General features: G+C 47.9%; 7 protein-coding genes across 7 annotated transcripts; 3 read left to right on the top strand and 4 right to left on the bottom strand.

Moving 5' to 3' along the window:
- Positions 1–1,947: 1,947 nt before the first annotated feature.
- Positions 1,948–3,234, top strand: VTN00DRAFT_8425 (uncharacterized protein; the record flags this gene model as incomplete). Its single annotated transcript, XM_069435278.1, has 2 exons — positions 1,948–2,013; positions 2,065–3,234. 2 exons carry the CDS (start codon positions 1,948–1,950, stop codon positions 3,232–3,234), a joined length of 1,236 nt encoding a protein of 411 aa, XP_069285240.1.
- A 310-nt stretch (positions 3,235–3,544) lies between these two features.
- Positions 3,545–4,449, bottom strand: VTN00DRAFT_8424 (uncharacterized protein; the record flags this gene model as incomplete). The annotated part of the gene is made up of 2 exons (XM_069435277.1): positions 3,545–4,201; positions 4,276–4,449. The coding sequence occupies 2 exons, from the start codon at positions 4,447–4,449 to the stop codon at positions 3,545–3,547; spliced, it is 831 nt and encodes a 276-aa protein (XP_069285239.1).
- Positions 4,450–7,340: 2,891 nt separating this feature from the next.
- VTN00DRAFT_8423 (uncharacterized protein) lies at positions 7,341–9,155 on the top strand (the record flags this gene model as incomplete). Its single annotated transcript, XM_069435276.1, has 1 exon — positions 7,341–9,155. The coding sequence occupies one exon, from the start codon at positions 7,341–7,343 to the stop codon at positions 9,153–9,155; it is 1,815 nt and encodes a 604-aa protein (XP_069285238.1).
- A 493-nt stretch (positions 9,156–9,648) lies between these two features.
- Positions 9,649–10,584, bottom strand: VTN00DRAFT_8422 (uncharacterized protein; the record flags this gene model as incomplete). Its single annotated transcript, XM_069435275.1, has 2 exons — positions 9,649–9,750; positions 9,844–10,584. 2 exons carry the CDS (start codon positions 10,582–10,584, stop codon positions 9,649–9,651), a joined length of 843 nt encoding a protein of 280 aa, XP_069285237.1.
- Positions 10,585–11,303: 719 nt separating this feature from the next.
- Positions 11,304–12,425, bottom strand: VTN00DRAFT_8421 (uncharacterized protein; the record flags this gene model as incomplete). The annotated part of the gene is made up of 1 exon (XM_069435274.1): positions 11,304–12,425. One exon carries the CDS (start codon positions 12,423–12,425, stop codon positions 11,304–11,306), a length of 1,122 nt encoding a protein of 373 aa, XP_069285236.1.
- Positions 12,426–13,130: 705 nt separating this feature from the next.
- Positions 13,131–14,183, bottom strand: VTN00DRAFT_8420 (uncharacterized protein; the record flags this gene model as incomplete). The annotated part of the gene is made up of 1 exon (XM_069435273.1): positions 13,131–14,183. One exon carries the CDS (start codon positions 14,181–14,183, stop codon positions 13,131–13,133), a length of 1,053 nt encoding a protein of 350 aa, XP_069285235.1.
- Positions 14,184–16,150: 1,967 nt separating this feature from the next.
- On the top strand, positions 16,151–18,166 carry VTN00DRAFT_8419 (uncharacterized protein; the record flags this gene model as incomplete). The annotated part of the gene is made up of 3 exons (XM_069435271.1): positions 16,151–16,239; positions 16,295–17,012; positions 17,063–18,166. 3 exons carry the CDS (start codon positions 16,151–16,153, stop codon positions 18,164–18,166), a joined length of 1,911 nt encoding a protein of 636 aa, XP_069285234.1.
- Between the last annotated feature and the right edge of the window lie 1,698 nt (positions 18,167–19,864).

Here is a 19,864-nt window from a genome sequence, read left to right as displayed (position 1 = left end):
CGTCGCGTAGTTTGGTGGGGTGTTTCGCTCGGTGATTGATTACGTTACCAAGTTGAAGATATATTAACTAGTGTTAGTAGCAAAACATAAACCAGTTCAAAGTCTTCACGCATCTTTCTAAGGGATATACACATACCTCAGGCTGTTGATCTACGGTCGTTTCGACCTCAATTCCAAACTCAAAGTAGCAGTCCTTGCTTTCTTCCGACATGGGCACGTTGACTATTGTTGCGGGTCTCCTCCTGAAAAATGCAGTATATGCTGTAAATACAGGGCTCCAAACATGGCCCTTCTAATTTCCAAAGCCGCGACACCCGCGGTATGCAGACATACAGTAGTCGAACTATGACTTCCAGGATGCAATTCTTCTAGCGAAGATTAATCACTTGAATGGGGTCACCAGAAGCCAATGGTTGTGACCGACAACGGAGCCTACATAGACTACTCTCGAAGGCTGGAGTAGGCAGCCTTTTTAGATTAACACAGCCTCATATTAGCGCTAAAAGTAGCAGTCAATTAACGAAACACGGTAATTTCAACAGGACTGAAAATGTTATTGCCAAATAATTCGTACGATATAATCCGTTTCAAGTTCCTAGTCCAGAAATAGCTATTATATACTGCAGTTACGTTCTGAGAATTGGGGAGTATTCTATATGACACGATGTGATTATGTATAATACTGGGATGGCTGGCAGGGATATAATAACAATGAAGTCGTGTAGCCGATGCCCTAAAGATTCGGTTTCTACCTAGTATCTGGAGGCATTGGAGCTATCACCTTCTACTGCCTTTCATAAGATTAGTAAGTACTAGGTATATTTCCCCGGAACGTAGAAACACCGTCTCAAAATGAGTCAGACCTTGTCACGAAGTTGGAAGTCCCACGTGTACCTAACTCTTGGAAGGGATGCGCTGCAGTGTACCAAGCCGGTATCTACATTTCTTGATATCTGTATTCTATAGGGACTACTCGGTACATAGCGTCTCTTGTCCTCGCCACGTTCTAATGGGCTTAACATTAAATCCTCTTGGAAGGGTTAAACGGCTCAATGTCATCTTAGAGGACACTGCTCCGCTACCGAACTGGAGCTATTGTGGTCTTTCCCCTTTCAACCGTTTTCCCTATGTAGACACTCTCTACTGGCATGGAAGCAGCGACACAGTGTCCGTGTTTCCTGTCTCATGAGTTCCCCCGAGGATCTCCATCTGGCACACATATTATCAACTCTTCTGTCACCTCTGGCCTGCCTGATTTTCGTTTACACAGTACATTTACAAATGTATCTGTTTCACCACATCTGAAACGCAGTCATAATAGCAAGCAACAGTATTGTCGATCATGCCGCTTAAAGACCTGACGAACAGTCTCAGAAAAGAACCGGAAGACTATCGTACCTCACATTGTCCTCTCAGCGGTCCAACACCTATAGCTGACCATGGTGCTGGACTTCTGCCAGTGAGAAGCCTCCCGACTTTGAGGGTCGAATTAAAAAAGACTGACGCAACGCATTATCGCAGCCCCCAGAAGTGCTCCTTCCAAGTCATTATGGTCTGACGAGTCTTACCGATAACGATAGTGATGTATCGGAAACCGATTCTCTCGAGCGATCGATCACTGAGAAACGTCGACATGCCGTATATTTTCATCGTCCTCCGGTCTGGATTCCCTGCCAGCATATGCACAGTGCCCTATCAACAGCAGACAATTGTGTTGTCTCACGTTGCCTTCTTCTTAACAGTCTCAAGGCTAGAGGATGCTGTGGATGTTGTGAATCTTGTGTTTACAAGGAACAAATCTGTGGGAAATGCCTCGGAGACAAAACCTTGAATTCATGTGTCGGTTCCTATCTACCGCGGAGTGTGTCGGAAGTTTCAATGAGACAGTATGAAGAGCAGTTAAAGTTTCTAAATACGAACCACGTCGAGGAGCCCTTGATTGTCGCTATGGCAAATGTCGAAAACAGTAGAAACGACGATCTTCAAAAGCTGTATCTCGATGAAACATTGCCAGTTGGTCTCCCCATGTCTATTTCATTGCCGGCATGCTAACACTGAGAATAGGAGATAAGTACAGATCCAGGATGGGGCGGTAATTTTGTCAAGCACGACAGTGGGTCAGGTCGAAGTCTTCTGTCGCTGAGACAGGCTCTTTCCACGGACCCTTCGAAGGGGAATAGGAAATCAGCAGACTTATCACAGCAAGGAAACAAAGGAGAAATGCCTTTGTTACAGAAAGCTGTCGCAGATTGCACCCGTTTGAGGCTTTGCATGGACATACGATTGGGGCCCGGTGAGACCTGGGCAATGCAAGAAGGCTCTTTGGTCATCTGCATCGATCCCATTTACACTATTCTCAATCATGATGTGCTAGCCCAAGATGAGTTTGAGCTCGTGCATGGGGATGTCTATGTCGTTTGTCGCATGTATGCAGACATGTGGGCTCTCTGTGCCAGGATCTCATTCCACTCTCCAATCGAGGCCTCTCCAACCATGGCCAAAAGTAAGGCGACACCCAAAGGTGCCGGAAACCTCGCGTTTATTCCTCTGTGCTCGGTAACTTTAGCAGCAAACTTCAGCGCATTTATCAGACGCTGCTCAGAGTACGGACAAAATCCCCACGAAACTCCTAGGTTCCCGGGAAACGGACTCCTTGTCAAACCCCCAGAGCGTTCTCATAGCCTAAATGCAAGCCACGAGATTTTCCAGGAATCACGTCCACGTCTCCGTTTGCCGAATATGATGTTCGAAGTCTGCAACAGCTTCTCTTCGGAGAAGAGTGGAAAGGGATTTATCGCCCTCGACCATCATCCACAGCATACGACTTCCAGGGTCAGATCCGGTGGGAAAGTTAGATTGGGACAACTCGAACGGAGTATGACACTCAGGAGGGTGTGGAACAAGCTAAGAAGCTCGGAGTCGTCCGCATCCGCACCCGCTGAATTGGACACTTATAGAAAGCCGGCGGAAAACCCCCTTTCTCCAGTACAGACCGCTTCCTCACAAGAATCACAGGGTGCACGGAAAGGCAAAGTTTCAGGCTCACGTGGATCATCATCTGCAGGGGAAGATACAAAACCACAGCCTGAGACTACCCAGCGTGAGCGAGAAGGGAAACGACGCAAGAGTATGCGTGACCTTATTTTTGGAGAAGAGAAGTCAAGAAGTGGCTCTGAGAGGGGGTCCGCTCAATCGGATGCGTCCATAATCAAGGAAAACATTGAATTTCGCTGAAATTCTTAGTGTTCATCGTTATTCATCTTTTGCCGTCCAGCTTTGGTATAGGAATTTGTTAGATGCTGACACTGCTTCAGATACATCATTACCAGTCTCCCTTCGTACCGATGCAGTTTAAGTAGATGGTCATGTTAGCAGTTCCGTTAAATGTATACATTAGCCCTAAATACTAGATACTACCTTTGCGGTTAAATCATAACATTCCACTTTTCTCGAAGTAAAGGACAGGAAGACTTTTTCTCATGAGTATCGCTTGTTTCAATAGACTCAAGATATGAGGGACTAGTTCCCCCCTCGAGATATCAATTTACCTCTTCATCATTTCCCAGAACCTTTTAAATGATTTTTGCTTGTTCTCCTTGTTATTGACCTCCATCATTTCTTGGCAGTTGGTCGGCTCCCGGTCACCATTTGTCATGTCGTTACCATTGTCAGTAGAAGTAACAATCCTGATAGTAGGACGGGAAGAGTTAGCGGGAGCAGCAGAAGATGGAGGCGGGAGTAACGAAGTCAGGGATAGGGTCCGTAGGCTGCAATAGGACAGCGAACGTCGGTTCTGTTGAAGCTCGAAGGTCCTATCTTCTGAGATCGAAGGCAGATCTGGAGAGGTGGCGATGTTCCGCTGCTTCTTCTGCCTGGATTTTGACCTGTTATTTTTACTTTCGGCGCTGTTGCTCTTATCTCCTTCTTTCTCTTCCTCTTTCTCCTTTTCTCCACCCCGACGACGACGGCGACGGGAGGATGGAGACCGGGACCGAGATCGGGACCGAGGTCGAGACCGTTCCCGCCGTTGTTTCTCTTTCTCTCTCTGCTGCGCCTTCAATGTCTGGGCTTCTTCACGGGTCACCCACCACGGATGAAGACGCGATGGGTCTTTTGGGGGTTTGGCGCGAGAGTTGCGTTTGGGGATACGTCGATGGCTGAATATTCCGAAGCCGTGGTTCTTGTCCTCGCTGTCGCTCTCCTTCATAACCGGTTTGAGAGTTAGGTTCAACTTGGACTTGAGATCACGGACGGCATAATGCCGGCTGGACTCACCTTGAGGAGGGACGCAGTGTCATCGTTACCGTCACTGCTGTTGTCTTCGTTGTTGTAGTCACTGTCATTGTTCTGCTGGTCTTTGACAGCGCATTGGGAGAATTCGCGAAGGACGTCCTCAAAGCTTGTGTGTTCTATTTCTGGCAGAGGAGAAAGTGGTGTGAATCCTTCCATATGTCCAAGGTGAGAGGTGTTTGGTACTGTTATACCTTTGCCAGCGAGTGTAGATAACTGTGGTGAATTGCGATCTGAATCTGGACTTGATGGATGAGAGGACTTGTGAAGACAAATGCCACTGGAGTTCTCCTTGTGGTGAGATACCGAAGCAGAATGTTCAATTGGTTTTGAATCATTCTGTGGCCGCGATGATAAAGAGAAGGATGAAGTGACAGGGTGAAATGTGAACCCCCAACATAGACGTGTTTCAATACTATCCATCTGCCATCCCTCATGTGGCTCCAGAAAGATATTCCGGTTCAGATCCAGGTGTCCTGGTTCTGGGCCTCGGCCTGGGATCTGAGAAGTGTCGCTGAAGCTTGGGCTGAGAGGAGAGTTGGAAGATGAATTGCTAAAGCTCTGTCCTGGTCTTTCTGTCTCTGACTCTGCCTCTTGGATGCTATTCCCGTTATTAGTGTTATCAGTCAGTAACTGACATGCCTGCGTCCTGCAGCTCATGGCGGTCTCTTACCTTTGCATGATTGAATCAGATATCTTTGCTGTGCTCTGTGGTAGAACTGGTCCCTCTTTTTTTCAGCACGGTAATAATCTCTAGCTTATAAAGAACAAAAAGATGGGATGACAATGCTTCTGTTAACTGTGGCTGCTTGCCTAAGATTCAGACACTCATTCAGTCAGGGCCCGCCTACTCACGTGCCTAGGCGGGTAGGTAAAGACTCATTTGGTCACTCTCTTGCACAGTTAATTCCATCTTGGTTGCAGGTATGGACCAGTTTCCTGGTTGTGGTACTGATAATGGATCAAAGAGGTCCCTTGAATGAATCATTAATGTTTGCTTGCAGGTTAATGCCTCTGAAAGACATAAGAGCACAAATGAGAACCATCAAGTTGGCAAGAGGCATTACACCTATTGACTGCAGTTAGCAACAGCCTCATTGCTTGAAGCTGGGAAGATAACAACACTTTTCTTCATGTCCTCTTCAAACCTTCGTATCTCGATGTCTTTTGTGGCCCTGTAACCAAAGCGAAGTCGAGTAGAGTCGTGTTGAGCCAGTTCTAGACCGATACCAAAGGACAATTAGTGGTATTCTATAGCCAGCCAAACTGAGAAGGAAAGGGAAGAAGGAATGTTCATCGATGAGTCCTTTGCATTACATGTATAGCAATATATACACCCACCCATAGCTGACCCTTTACTTGCCTATGAACGCAGGACATCCATCGGCCTAGCTTTCAAGCCAGGCTCCAAGATTATCCTCGACCATTTAGCCTTGAAATTTTAGTTTGCAATCGGGGAACCTCTGGTTCTCAGCTGCTGACCTAGAGGGGCATGTTCGAAGGATTGGGATACAAAAGCTTTACTACGGACTCTTCATGGAAGACACCCTCTGTGATCGAAAAAGGTCCATTACTCGGGTGACTTTACTTTCAGAGGAATAGGGAAAACAGAAATGTGCAGGTTAGCAAGTATAACGGTATATGGAATTGCGCAAGATCTGACGATTGGAGATATCAAATATAGGAATGACAATGAATTCTTTTGTGGCAACTTTCCACGGTGTTTGAGACGTCAAGATAGATAATATCACATGGGTAAGAAATAAATAAATCGATACTTTCTATTTTGTATTTCTAGACTAGGTTTTTGACATGTCGTGTGTATGGCGTGCCTAAGGCCTCAGCACGTGGCAGGGATGTTTGCTTACCAATTCCCCATGTTGAGCAGCTTTCTCTTCCCGAGTACGTGATCATATATCCTCTACCAGAGCGCTTCCCCTGTACATTTGCCACTTTGTCAAGTTCATTGGAGCATCTCAGCTGCTACGATGAGTTCCTGCAGATGTAGCGCGCAAGACACTGGCTTGGTTCCGAGAAAACGTCTTCCAATGTGCTACTCTTCCATCTTTGAACCAACTGGACTATGAAGTACTTAACTTCCTCTGTCATACAGTTGCGGACAATTCCAACTCTGAACGAGCGTCCTCCACGGGACGAAAAGGGCAAAAGACGGCGTGCCCTTCCTTGCATGATTATGGACGCTGAATATAAGGGAGAAAGCATTATCTCGGGAGTGGAAAGCGCAAACTTTTCCTCATCCGCAAGCAACCTTAGGATTCCGCGAACTTAAATGACATCCGCGCTTGTCCAAATTGCAACCGAAAATGCTGCAGCATTAACCTTCTTTAAGCTAACTCGACCTGCGTGCCACTTAGGTACCTATTCAGTTCTTCTAAAATTTAGCCTGACGGAGGAGAGTTACACGCAGTTATCTGGCAGCATCCTCAAAACTGGGAAGATGAAGTCGGGAATACGAATGTTTATCTGATGCTACCACAGTACCACGCGTCGTAGCACGCGATAACCGAAGCAGCAACTGGCCACGCGAGATCTGAGTTCCGAGCGATTGATTCTGTCTAAGCTTTTTAGTTAACTAAGCCTTAAGGGGTCGATTTAGCTGCAGTTTACTAAGAAGCTTAGCGTGGGGGCTAAAATGGATTGGTTGCAACATTGACTAGGTCACAGGAAAAAACAAAAACAAAAACCCTGCAAAAGTGCATGCAGTGATTGGTGTTCCTGATGCCACGTCCTATCAGGTAAGGCGAGGCACGAACAGGCTTGAGATATTTCAAGTATGGCACGGCGTTCTAACACCCGGATAGGAAACCTCGGAGATCGACAGCACCACTGAAGGGTCCGATCAGATATGCATTTCTGCTCCATTCAGGGGCACGGAATTCGCCACCCAATGAAGCGTCTCCGAATACATTTTTTTTGCGTTTCCATTGCTTTGTGCTTCGTGACCTTAAACAGATCCTCCTTCGACTGCTGCCGCCTCGTCCAGGTATAAACAGACTTCTCGCTACCCACATGTCTGAATACCTTACACTATGACATCGAAAAGACCAAAGTCTACGGACTTTGAACTGCTCGAACGGCCTCCGCCCGCACCATCCAAAATGTTTACTAACAAGGAATCCCAAGAACCTAAGAGTATGACGGAATCATACCCGAGGGCCTCTGTGTATACTATCGATCTGGACGCCGAACGAAATCGAGAACAGCTTCAAGAGTCGAATTTGCGGGGTACTTCCTTCCTTGGCTACGTCTTCCAGTCATGGCTCCTTGAGATACTGAGCTTGGTTATCGGTCTTTTGGCTCTTGTCGCCATTATTGTGGTCCTGCTGGAATACAACGGGCAACCCCTACCGGACTGGCCCTTCGGAATCACAATGAATTCTTTAATATCGGTTTTTGCGAAGGTTTTGGGTATTGGGCTAATGATGCCAATCGCTGAAGTCATTAGCCAGGCAAAGTGGATCTGGTTTACAGAACGACCAAGGAGATTAGCAGACTTTGAGGCTTTCGACTCTGCAAGCCGTGGATCGTTTGGGAGCCTACAGTTCCTCTTGAAAACAAGGGGCGGGATCCTTGCATCAGCAGCTGCATTTCTCACCATTCTTGCTTTAGCCATTGACCCTTTTACGCAGCAGATAATCTCATATCAAAGCCGGCTGGTTGCGGCAGGCGGCGCGACCGTACCTCGGAGCATCTCGTATAATTCTTACTCGTTCGGAAGTATCCTGGCCATTAAGGACATTACCCTTCCAATGAAGGCGGCGATCTACAACGGAATTTTCAACACCGATCAGTCGCTCTTCAGTATCAGCCCGGATTGTCCAACGGGGAACTGCACCTGGCCGACTTTCTCTTCTTTGGGCGTTTGCAGTCAATGCATCAACAGCACTGATTCCATTGAGAGGAAATGCACCGGATCAGGGATGATGAAGTCTTGCAACATGTCACTCCCAGACGATGGAGTCTCGCTTAGTTCTGGAGGGTTATCTACAAACGCTTTCCTTAAATCCATTACAGGATACAAATTCCCCGGCCTTCCTGTCTACCCGAGTGGCATTACTGGGCTTCAGGTCCTAGCAATCCCTGACAATGGAATTGGTCAGGAGCCCCCCACGGCCTACAGCTGCACGCTATACTTCTGCGTAAAAACTTATCAAGCTGCCGTCAATTCGGGAACATTTAACGAGTCGATCTTGTACACCTTCCCTAACTCCTCTACTGCTGACAGCTCTGGGGCTTCTGTGGATGCTAGAGGCGCAGTGACTCTGGATCCGATGCCAGGGCATGATGGGCCTTTTACAGTGCCATTCCAGGCCAAAGACGCGATGAGCTACTATCTATCAGACCTATTCACTGGAAATGGAACAGGCGGAATCGGAGAATCGTCATACACCTCCGACGCGATGCAGGCTCTTTACACAGCCATGACGGCAGGCCGTCCTGGCAACAACTCGACAACGACTCTCAGCGACCTCTTGGACAATCTCGCCGCGAGCATTACCAGAAGCATGCGACTGGACAACTCATCAGCAGGCACCAGCATGGTCAACGGAACCGCTTTCAAGAGCCAGACATTTATGAGCGTTCAACTTTGCTGGCTTATCTTACCCATTGCGATCTTGGCGATAGATTTTGTCCTCGTTTTCTCGATTATCTGGCGCACGGCGCGAAGGAGGCTAATACCGTTCAAGTCCAGCAGTTTGGCTACGATCTTTGCTGGTCTGACGGAGCAGAAGTGGAAGGAGATAGATGGCACGATCAAAACCAAGGTCGATATGGATGAAGCCGCTGAGCGGTTGATGGTGGCTTTGATGAGGGGTGGCGATGGCAAGTATCAGCTAGGATGATCGAGACTTAAAAAAACTGGGACAACGTTACTTTTCCCTTTAACGCTCTACCTCCCTGTATGTGCGTTAGCTTCCGTTATCCGCTCTTACCTTTCTATCTATTTCCTCGGCGTTTTTGTCAAGATTCCCTCTCATCACCTTTCGTGATTATTCTTTATTTTCTCGGTACATATTCATGCCAGATTATATTGTCTAAGAGCTTCCTTTATTGTCTTCAGCATCTCTGCCAATAGGCGGCCTTCATATCCAGGGAAAACCAAGCCTTCTTTTTTCTTCTCCACAGTTTATCAGTACAGCAGGTTTTTGTGCAGCGTATAATTCCTTTGAGATTATTCTGTGAATATATGGCCGCAAAGGCGAGACTTGGAGAAAAAGAAGAAAAATAGAAAAATCGTACATATAATGATACGGGTATCATCGTCGTCTATCGTCATCCATGTATGCACTTGTATGTAGAATAGCATCCCTGAGATCTACCGTCTTCAACTCAACATCACGACATGTCAACATGCATCATTAAATTAGTCGATCCCGAGCCCGGTACATGACCGGTGCTCGTAATGCGCTCAGCCAGCATGACGACAATAACTGAGATCTAATAGTAGTAGTCAATTTGATCAGCCAGAAGCTCTGAGGTTTTACTACTCCGTACATCGAGAGAAGGCAGATATAAGAGTATAAAACTCACCAGTGACAAGTCTACCCCTTCTGCCACAACAGCGTCCCATTCCGACCGGTGCCCTGGACAATTTTTAACGGTGAGGTCCCCTTTGCCCCAGACGCGACGGATATGCGCGATCTTGCGTCCTCCGACGTTGACGTGTGTCGTGACGTGACAGGGATCCTGCCCGCGGACTTCGAGCGTGATGTCCTCGTTTCCATTTTCAGCACCTTTATCCTCGCTTCTGCCCTTGGTGTCTTCTTCAGCCGGAAGAGGCGGCGTCCCCGCACCAGAAGAAGTAGCATTACCCCGCTTCAAGGTAACATCGAGCTTATCCCGCGTCCACGACCACCGGAGTCTGGTCGATAGGATCTTTTCCTCGTCTCCATCCTCTCCTCCTCTCCCGGTCCAACTGCGGCGACGAGCATTACCATGGCCATGGCCACCACCAGGCAGGTTCAGCTCCCACGCGTTCTTTGCGGTGAAATTCCGCCTCCGGAGCTCGAAGAGCGGGAGCCCCGATGCGTCGCGGAACTCGCGCCGCTGGCTGCTGCTGAGAGACTTGCCCTCGACAGTGAATAGTTTCGAGCCACTGTAGGCGTCGCGGATGGTGAAGTCGCGCCCGAGGTAGGCGTCGTCGTGTTGCTTGATGTTGATGATGGTTTGCGAGGGGGTGATGTGTTCTTTGCGGATGGAGATTGGATGCGGGGCTGGGGGGAGGTGGATCTGTTCGAGGTAGTCGAGGGAGTCGTGGTCCATTGCTTTCATTTTTTTGGTGGTATTCTTGTAAGAAGAAGAAGAAAAAGAAGAAGAAGATGATGATGATGAAAGGGATGGTAGTGGTAGATGCGACAACTTCATGGGTAATAGAGGATCGTAAATAGTACTTATGTTGGAATGCTTGTGTTTGACTGGTTTTTCCCAAGGTGCTTTTAGAAAGGGGATTTAAAGATTCTTAAATCTTTACTAGACCATACGCAGAGAGTTTAGATTTGTGGGCTAAGCACAGCATTTCAAATAGATCACGTTCATAGCCTTTTTTTTGAACAGCCAGCGGGCACAGCCGCGGCTATGACGACATAACCGTAGAACCAGAAAAGGGATTAGATCGTCACGTCCATGACCCCATTGCACTTTCTAATCACTCTTATTTTTTGTCAAATATGTTTTCCTTTCATCCGGGCCTCTTTCCCGACTGCAATTGACCTTGCTCCTTCAGTAAGAGCTGCACAAACCCTGTTATTTCCCACGGCTGCCTCGCTAGATCCTTGTGAACCGTGAATCGTGACTATCTTGGAAGAGAACTACGTCCTTTCAACTGCAGTCATTGGGGTTTGTAACGGATAGTTTTACAATTTGAATGCCTATGACAAGAGTAGAATGAGTGATTGTAAGGTGTTTAAAATCCAAAGGCTTTTTTTAATAATGCTCTAATACCTTATCCATAAGGCACAGGATGCAAGCGGGACAAGAAAAAGAGAAAAGGTTTAGTATCTTGGCTCCCAGGTAATTGACTTAGCTCGAGGTCCGCCATAGTCGTACGTGACCAAGACCGTACGGTGGTCAAGAGCCATAATGCCCGGCCAGCAGCTGTCTTTTGGTGAGACAAGGACGGGCCTGCTCCAGTGGATCCTTCCGTTATTCGGAGGCCCAGCAAAGACGACCTTGATCGAGGCATGCTTCGTCCATTCAACCCTTTCGGAGTCCTCGTCGGTCATGAAAACAACGGCCAACGAGCCATCAGCAAAGGAAGCAATCTGTGGAGACCCTGCATTGTGTCCACGCGGTGGGACGTAAACCTCATGGCGATGATGCCAGGTGTTTCCGTGGTCGTAGGAAACGACGGCTTCGACATTGAAAGTACCGTACCTGGTCGTCTCAAAGACCATGACGAGAGCATCCCGGCCATTGTCAATGGTTGTCGTAATCCCAGTCATTCCGTCACGGAGCCTCTCCTTCTCACCCTCGATGCACACAGGTTGCGACCAAGTCCTGCCCTGGTCGTGCGACACAACGAGCATCGTGCGTTGATCGTCATGGGCAAACTCTTGCGAGAACGTCAGCTGCACTTCGCCCCGGGATCCAATTCTCATGAACGGTTCCCAGAGACCAAACGGCGCACCCTTCTCGGCCGCCTGCGAGAGGAATGACCAGCTCCTGCCGCCGTCAGTCGACTGACAGACGGTGATGCGGAAGTACGTAGGGCCACCCGGGCCAAGGTCATGGTTCCTGAAGGCTCCCAGGATGGTCGAGGGAGCCACCTCGAGCAGGTACAGGTTGTCAACGTCACCCACGCCCCTGGTCACTTCGCCCCAGTCGAAAAAGCTGTTTCCTCTGTCGGTGCTCTTCGAGATGTGGAGTACACGCTGGTTTCCTTCACGACGCGTGAACCCGGCCAGGATGGAGCCATCAGAGAGCCTGGCAAGTCGAGGATAGGTGCCATTATTTGCGTGCGTTACAGAGAGGACGCGTTCATCATCGTTGACGAGTCCCTTGCCAGGAAGATCCGAGTCGGGTGAGAGGTGGCCGTGCCTCGAGTCGTCCAAGTCCAGGTTCTCGAGGACCTTCTGGCCAAAGCTCCGGACCTTTTCTCGAAGACGCCCGGCCATTGTCGTGTGACAACGTCAGAGAGATGATAGCAAGACTGAATATATAAATAGATGCTCCCAAGTAGGCCTCTATTAATACACCTCTCCAAGATATCTCTAGACAGTTGAGGAAAGGTGTTAACAACTTCCTTTGGACGATCCCTAGGCCATATGACGTCACATGTTTACTCCGCAGTCAACATGCGGGTGCGTCATGTGATTTTTTGATGAGGACTAATCTGTATTTGGGAGATGCCTATCAAAGTAGCAAAATCACATGCACTATCATTAAGCATTTTGATGTTACAGAGGCTAGTCAAATATTTTCGGATGCTCTTAGCATTTGCAAGATATTTTTAGAGACTGTTAGCTAGTACTACTCCTATGTACAGTTGTACCTAAAATAGGCCATGTTCACAGCCGCGGGCACAGCCGCGTGGAGCCAAGAAAGGAAATTTGACTGTCGAGTCTGGTTGCACTTCAACCATCAGTTACCAGCGTTCACCCTGCCACTGATCATGACGAATGCATGCTGATTATCAAATTGAAAATGATACAGATAGGAAAAAAGAAAAATGGGAAAAATGAATGTCAGAACTTGGGGTCTTCCCAGGTTTGCTGCTGCCGCGGAGATTCAACAGCTCGCTCGTCCGACCATCCTTCTTGATGTTCTTTGACGTTGGACAAGACAAAGTGCTCCTCCTTGTTTCTGTTGTTTTCTTCTGCTTAGGAAAATTGCTTCATGCACGTGTCAGTTGGAGCGCTCTTCGAGAGGTACCGCCTATTGGCGCGAGCGTTTCGGGCTTTCTGTTCCTGTTGTTGTTTTCCACGAGCCGGAGGTATGGTAATGAGTTTCGCTTTACCTTCTATGCCGACTACCCTGCGCGGAACGGGGTAAAATATGGTCTCTGCTTTTGCAAAGTTGTCAAGAAATTCACCTTTCAGGAAGCGCACCCTCTCCTTTGGGTTGGGCTCCTCATATCCATATGAACGGGGCGATCTCTGACGTCGCTGAGGCTGGATGGAAGGACCTCCGACCACCACCACCTCCTCCTCCTTCTGTTCTCCTTGTTTTTTCGTGGAAGATTGAACCGTACCTGGACGCAGATCTACGTCTCCCAGATTGATCCTCCGATGCAAGGGCATGTCCTGTGCATCGCGGGGACCAAAGCAATCGAGGACCGTCCGGCCAATATCCATGTACGTATACCGGTCGTCGGCCATGGTCGTCACCAGTCCATCCAGTGGCTTGTCCCGTCCATAGCACATCTTCTCCAAGAACTGACCGATCTCGCAGGCCGACATGCTGGCAATGATGCATCCATGCAAGGTATCACGGAAGGTATGCATATCGTCGTCCCATGGCCAATCGTTGCTGGACAGGGACTGAGGACGGGGGCACGTTGGATGTGAAGCTGTACCTGAACCGTACGGAGAGGTATGGATCTCCTGGCCGAATTGCAGCAATGCTCTTAGCTTGCTGGTGGTACTGATAGGCATCGGAGTCTCATAATATGGTGGTATAATCATCTTATGCAGTTCTCCGTGTGATGATACCTTCCAGTCTGCCGCTACGTGCAGAAGATTGTTTCCCATTATCTGAGACTTAGCTCGCCGCACCGCAGGTGATGCTGAAGCGTGAGCATGGCTGGTCTGTTCTGGAACAAAGGGCACTGAAATTACTGGCCTCTCAGTGACGCGGAATTGTAACTTTTCCGAGTCATCGACCTTCTTACCACCGCTGCCGTTGCTGCGAAAGATTCGGTTGAGTGTCTTCATCCTGTCCCACGGGTAAGCGTTGAATGGATAGATAACTCTCTTGCTCGGCTTCAACTCTCCTCCACTCTCCACCGACGAGGAAGCAACAATCAATCCAATCCAATCGATCCTGAATGTGAAGCAATCTTGACTAGGTACCCAGAACCTATGGTAGGCTGCGTCCTGTCTCGTCAGACCAGGCAGGTATAGCGTTGTTGTAACTAGACGCTGAATCCGCTGACGTCAGATGACGAGATATGATAGCTTTCCCAGTCTTGTTCACGCAGGGGGATGAATCTCAGTAAGTGTCACAGTCGCAGGCCGGACGATTGATTGATTGATTGATTGATTGAATTTCCCCGTCGGTGATGGTGGCGGTGATCGAGGAGTCAATACTAGGTAGGATTCACCGAGTCTCATACTTCAGATGGAGTGATCAATAATGATACTGTCCCTTGAATAGACAATGCCTTTATGACAATGAATGTTATTGGTACAATGCGACATTGTCTACTTATACTTCATATCTTTGTCTGTACCGAGCGACTACGGATCTACTCGAGGACGAAGTCCGACCACTTTCTTTCGAGTCCAATCGATTCTTGAAAGAATCGACTCGGGGCAGTCCTTCTACTATGTTTGTTCTGTTCTTGTCGGAATTTTGAATAGCGTTCATCTCGGTTTGTCTCGACAACCCGTCCGTGGCGCATCCTAAACAGTAGAATCAAGCCAGATGTGGAAGTGAAGGGCAAGGTCGCAGAGAGGAATATGGTAGGTACCGCGGTGAATTTGGATCATTCATCGATTTGATGGGTACTATCATCCACATTCATCATTTCTATTTACCGGGGAAATTGATTATGAAATGCGAATTCGCCTAAGCAGTATCTACGGCTTTTACCTTCAGCAATACTCTGTATACATAGTACCATAACACGAGCCTCCTCTATCTGATGAATACCTAGACTGGAACTCACCACAATAACTACCTGATTTGAAACATCATCCTACGAGTCTTTTTATGGTTTATTTCCGATTATTCTGTTCAAGAAGACCGTCAGTTAGCGAAAATGTTCCCAGAGAATTTCGGTTTCCCGCTTAGGCTGATAGTTTGTGAATTATTCGCTTATGTCCGTGGTGGCTTCTTCGTCCATAGCACTACTAGTAGATCGCATCCCTCGACGCCCCATCTTGTACTACTTTGCATCCGGTATCCTGACCTAAACTTCATCATCATCATCATCATCATCATCATCCTTCCCATAAACACCATGGCCGGCAGTGTTGATACGTGCGAACATTTTTAACTGTCTAAAAGCTTTCTGCAGTACCTCATGTAGGTCCAGCATTACCCAACCTCGTGACGCGGATCCGCAGTGTATTCTGCCAGATGACCTTGCTTTTGTTGAGCAGTACCTCCGGACGCGCTTCCTGAGCGTACATGATTGGGGTGAAGGGCGAGGGTGATCGTCCCGTGACAAGGTCGAGTAGTCCTGTAGCATCTTAGTAGCAGGAGACTAATTCTATACAATTGACTGCCATATCTTTCGGCGTTCCTCCCTCCTGTCCAAGCCATACACCTTGACGCTCGGCCTGCCTTCGTCTAGGGTCTATGACCTATCATAGTGTCTGGGTACCCGCCAATGGTTTCAAAATCAGGTGGCTATAGAATAGCAAGGCGCCAAGACAGAAGATAGCAGGGGAGGGCGCGCCGAAAGATATGGCAGCCTACTGTACTTCCAACATGATTGATCGAGCTATCTTAGTTGCACTACGCAGGGGTAGACGCAGCGGCTCCTGCTTTGCCATGTCACAGCCCTCCAACACCTTCAACTTTGCCTCTCTGCGCTCATTCAGTTTTCTGTTCTGCCAGATACATAAATCTCATCACAACTATTTGGAAATTGCGGGAAGTATTTCCTTCTGCTTAACCATTTCTGTCACTCTTGTGTCGACGTCTCACGCGGTTTTATTTCTGTTTGAATAACATGAATGGATTAGGCGGCTCAAGATTTCCATGCCGGATTCCCGCCAATGGCCTAACAGTCCTCGTGGATCCGGATGGACCTTCCCTTGAGTAAGTGCATACATCACAGGTCCTTATCCTTTAATTCTATTCTGACAGAGTAAAGCATCGTCTTCGTCCATGGCTTCACAGGTCATCCCGAATGGACCTGGACCCAAAAGCGAGGGGGCACAGCCCATGGCGATGGATATGATAACGAAGCTGTCGAGCGTCCAGCAAAATTTCGAAGACTCAGTCTGTTTTGGAAGTCTCCCCAAGAGGAGCACATGCCTCACAAAGCTGTTTACTGGCCACGAGATCTAGTTCCACTTACCGTCCCAAATGCTCGAGTTCTAACATACGGATATGATACACACATCAGGCACTGTCTTGGTCCTCCAGTGAGCAGAAATACGGTATATGACATTGCCTGGGACTTCTTGGTTGCTCTGGAGGCGGAACGACGGCAAGATGCATCAAGACCGGTGCTATTTATCGCCCACAGTCTGGGGGGGATCATCGTCAAGGAGATGCTACGACGGTCAAATGGCTGTCAAATTGGTCAAAGTTATCTCCACAAGATATTCGAGTCGACAATTGGCATCATCTTCTTTGGCACTCCGCATGGTGGTGCAGACCCTCGCGGGATTCTGCAGCATGTCGCTCAAAAGGTAATCGAAGCTCTCGGGTGGAAAGCTAATGAGCAAATTGTCAATACGCTCTTGCCATCCTCAGAACGTCTGAGAGAGCTGAGAGACGAATTCAGCCCCATGGCCCATCAAAGGGAATGGATTATACATTCTTTTCAGGAACAATTTGGCGTGATGGCCCTTAATAACCGTAAGGTATGGTCACACCCCCGATTCAACTATCAGCGCTGTTCCTAATTTTGTAGGTTGTTGAGGACGCATCTTCCTATCTCAACTATCCTCTCATCGAAACTACTGAACATATTGCGGGCAATCATATGGATATGTGCCGGTTTACTGGGCTTGAGGATGTCGAATATAAAAAAGTTGCCGCGACACTCAATCGTATCTGCGTTACCGCGCTCAAGCAGTCCACAACAAGGGAACGCTCACGACTTAGCGAAGACCAGCGGAAGTTGCTACTAAACTCCCTGGGATTTGATCAAATCGATGCCCGCCTCTTGACTCTCAAGAGTGCCCACGCGAAAACATGCAAATGGCTGCTCTCTAAGCCCGAATACCGTGACTGGCTCGATGTTAATAAACTCGTAGAGCATCATGGATTCTTGTGGATCAAAGGAAAACCTGGTACTGGAAAATCCACTATCATGAAATATGCGCTTGTCCATGCCAGGAGAACAATGAAGGACAGAGTCGTCACTGTTTTCTTCTTCAATGCAAGAGGAGGCAGCTTGGAAAAATCAACACTTGGAATGTATCGATCCTTACTGTTCCAACTGCTTGAGAAAGTCCCAGAGCTTCAAAGCATCTTTGACACCCTTGAGGCAACAATGTGGACCAGCAGTGGGCATCATGAGTGGACTGTGGAGACACTGAAGGAACTGTTCGAGCACGCAATAATAAGTCTTCAAGGGCACCATCTCACGTGCTATATCGATTCTCTCGATGAATGCGACGAAAGACAGATTAGAGACATGATATCATTTTTTGAGCATCTTGGTGAGCGAGCAATCTCAGACAACATTCGCTTCCAAGTCTGCTTTTCTAGCCGCCACTACCCTCACATCACAATCAAGAATGGTCTGAGTCTGATATTAGAGGGCCAAGAGGGGCACCATCAGGATATTATCAACTACCTCGGCAGTGAATTGAAAATTGGGCATGGCAGGCTTGCTGCGCATGTTCGAGATGAACTTCTCAAAAAAGCATCTGGAGTCTTCATGTGGGTTGTCCTTGTTGTGGAGATACTTAATATCGAGTATGACGGCGGCCGCATACATGCACTCCAACAAAGGATTCAAGATATCCCAGTAGATTTACACGACCTGTTTCGGGATATCTTAACATGAGGCCCTCAAAACAGAGATGAGCTGCTGCTGTGCATTCAGTGGGTGTTATTTGCGGAACAACCATTGACGCCAGAGGAACTATACTTTGCAATTCTCACTGGCATTAACCCGGAAGCAGTAATGGAATGGGATCCTGAAGTAATTACACCAGAAGCCATGAGAAGGTTTATTCTCAATTCCTCTAAAGGACTTGTGGAAGTATCAAACTCAAAAATCCCAACAGTTCAGTTTATCCATGAATCAGTCCGGGACTTTTTGCTCAAAGAAAACGGACTCAGCAAACTTTGGTTTGACCTTGGCAGCAACTTTCGAGGACAGAGTCATGAGCGCTTGAAGCAGTGTTGCGTTGCCTACATGAACATGGAAGTCACCAACCATGTTTACAGTGAACAGTTGCCAAAGGCATTATCACAGGAATCTGCGAATCTCCGGCAGTCAGCAGCAAACAGGTTTCCGTTCCTTAAATACGCAGTCCTCAATGTGCTGCACCATGCAGAGGTGGCAGAAAACAGCAAGCTGCCTCAAGACGATTTCATTCGGAGCTTCCCCCGTTTGCATTGGATCAATCTTCACAATCTCTTTGCAAAGTATGATATTCACCGGTATACGAAGGATGCAAGTTTGCTATATATACTTGCAGAGAACAATATGGCAGATCTCATTAGATCTTCGATGAGAAGTTGTCCTTCACAAGACCCCATTTCTAATGAAGAGAAAGACCGTTATGGCACTCCACTCCTAGCCGCCCTGGCTACGGGCAGTGAGGACGCGATCTGCGCAATTCTAAAATCAGAGGTCGACCGACCTGATTCAGGAAGTGCCCTTTGTAGGCTTTATTCCGAGTATTGCGAACAGCCAGGCAAACGAATCGAGTATGGACGCGATCGCAAGTATCAGAAGGATGAGACCCTGTCATACACAGCAGCAAAAGAAGACATAACACTCACAGCTTTTCTACTCGAGACGGGAAAGTTTGACCCAAACTCAGTTAGACATGGGCAGACCCTACTTCTACAAGAAGTTAGAAAGGGCCATTGTGCCATCGTGAAGCTGCTACTTTCCTCAGGGAAAGTGGATCCAGACCTAAAAGATAATCATGGCATGACTCCACTTTCATGTGCAGCTCGGACAGGACAAAAGTATATGATGGAGTTGCTTCTTTCCACCGGAAAAGTGGATCCAGACTCAAGAGATGGGCATGGCCGGACTCCACTTTCATGGGCGGCTGATGGTGGACATAACTCCATTATGGAGTTGCTTCTTTCTACAGGGAGAGTGGACCCAGACGCAAGAGATAAATATGGCAGGACTCCACTTTCCAATGCAGTTAATCTGCCTTATTTGGATTACACCTTGCACCCGAAGGATCTGGATTCTAGACTGGAATGTGCTAAATTGTTGCTCTCAACCGGAAAGGTAGATCCTCTCTCCGCAGATGAACATGGAAACACACCGCTATCCAAGGCAAAGTCTCAAGGGATGGATAATATTGCGAATATGTTTCTGGCTTATATCGAAGAGCGCAGGCTCAAGATGTCAAGTCAGTCAATCAACGTTTCTGGATTCGAGGGACAGAATGTGTATACGGGAGGATCGTCCGGTCCACTAGTTCAGGGCAGTAGCTGGGTGGACCTCTCAGAGGTATCTGATCATATGATGAATTTGAATTGGGGATTGGGCGGTGTGGGGGCCTAAGAA

This window comes from Thermoascus crustaceus, assembly GCF_041956765.1.
Source record: "Thermoascus crustaceus strain CBS 181.67 unplaced genomic scaffold VTN00scaffold_6, whole genome shotgun sequence".
In the NCBI taxonomy this organism is placed as follows: domain Eukaryota; kingdom Fungi; phylum Ascomycota; class Eurotiomycetes; order Eurotiales; family Thermoascaceae; genus Thermoascus; species Thermoascus crustaceus.
Note: the sequence above shows the minus strand (reverse complement) of the source record. Positions and strands in the feature narration are given on the sequence as shown.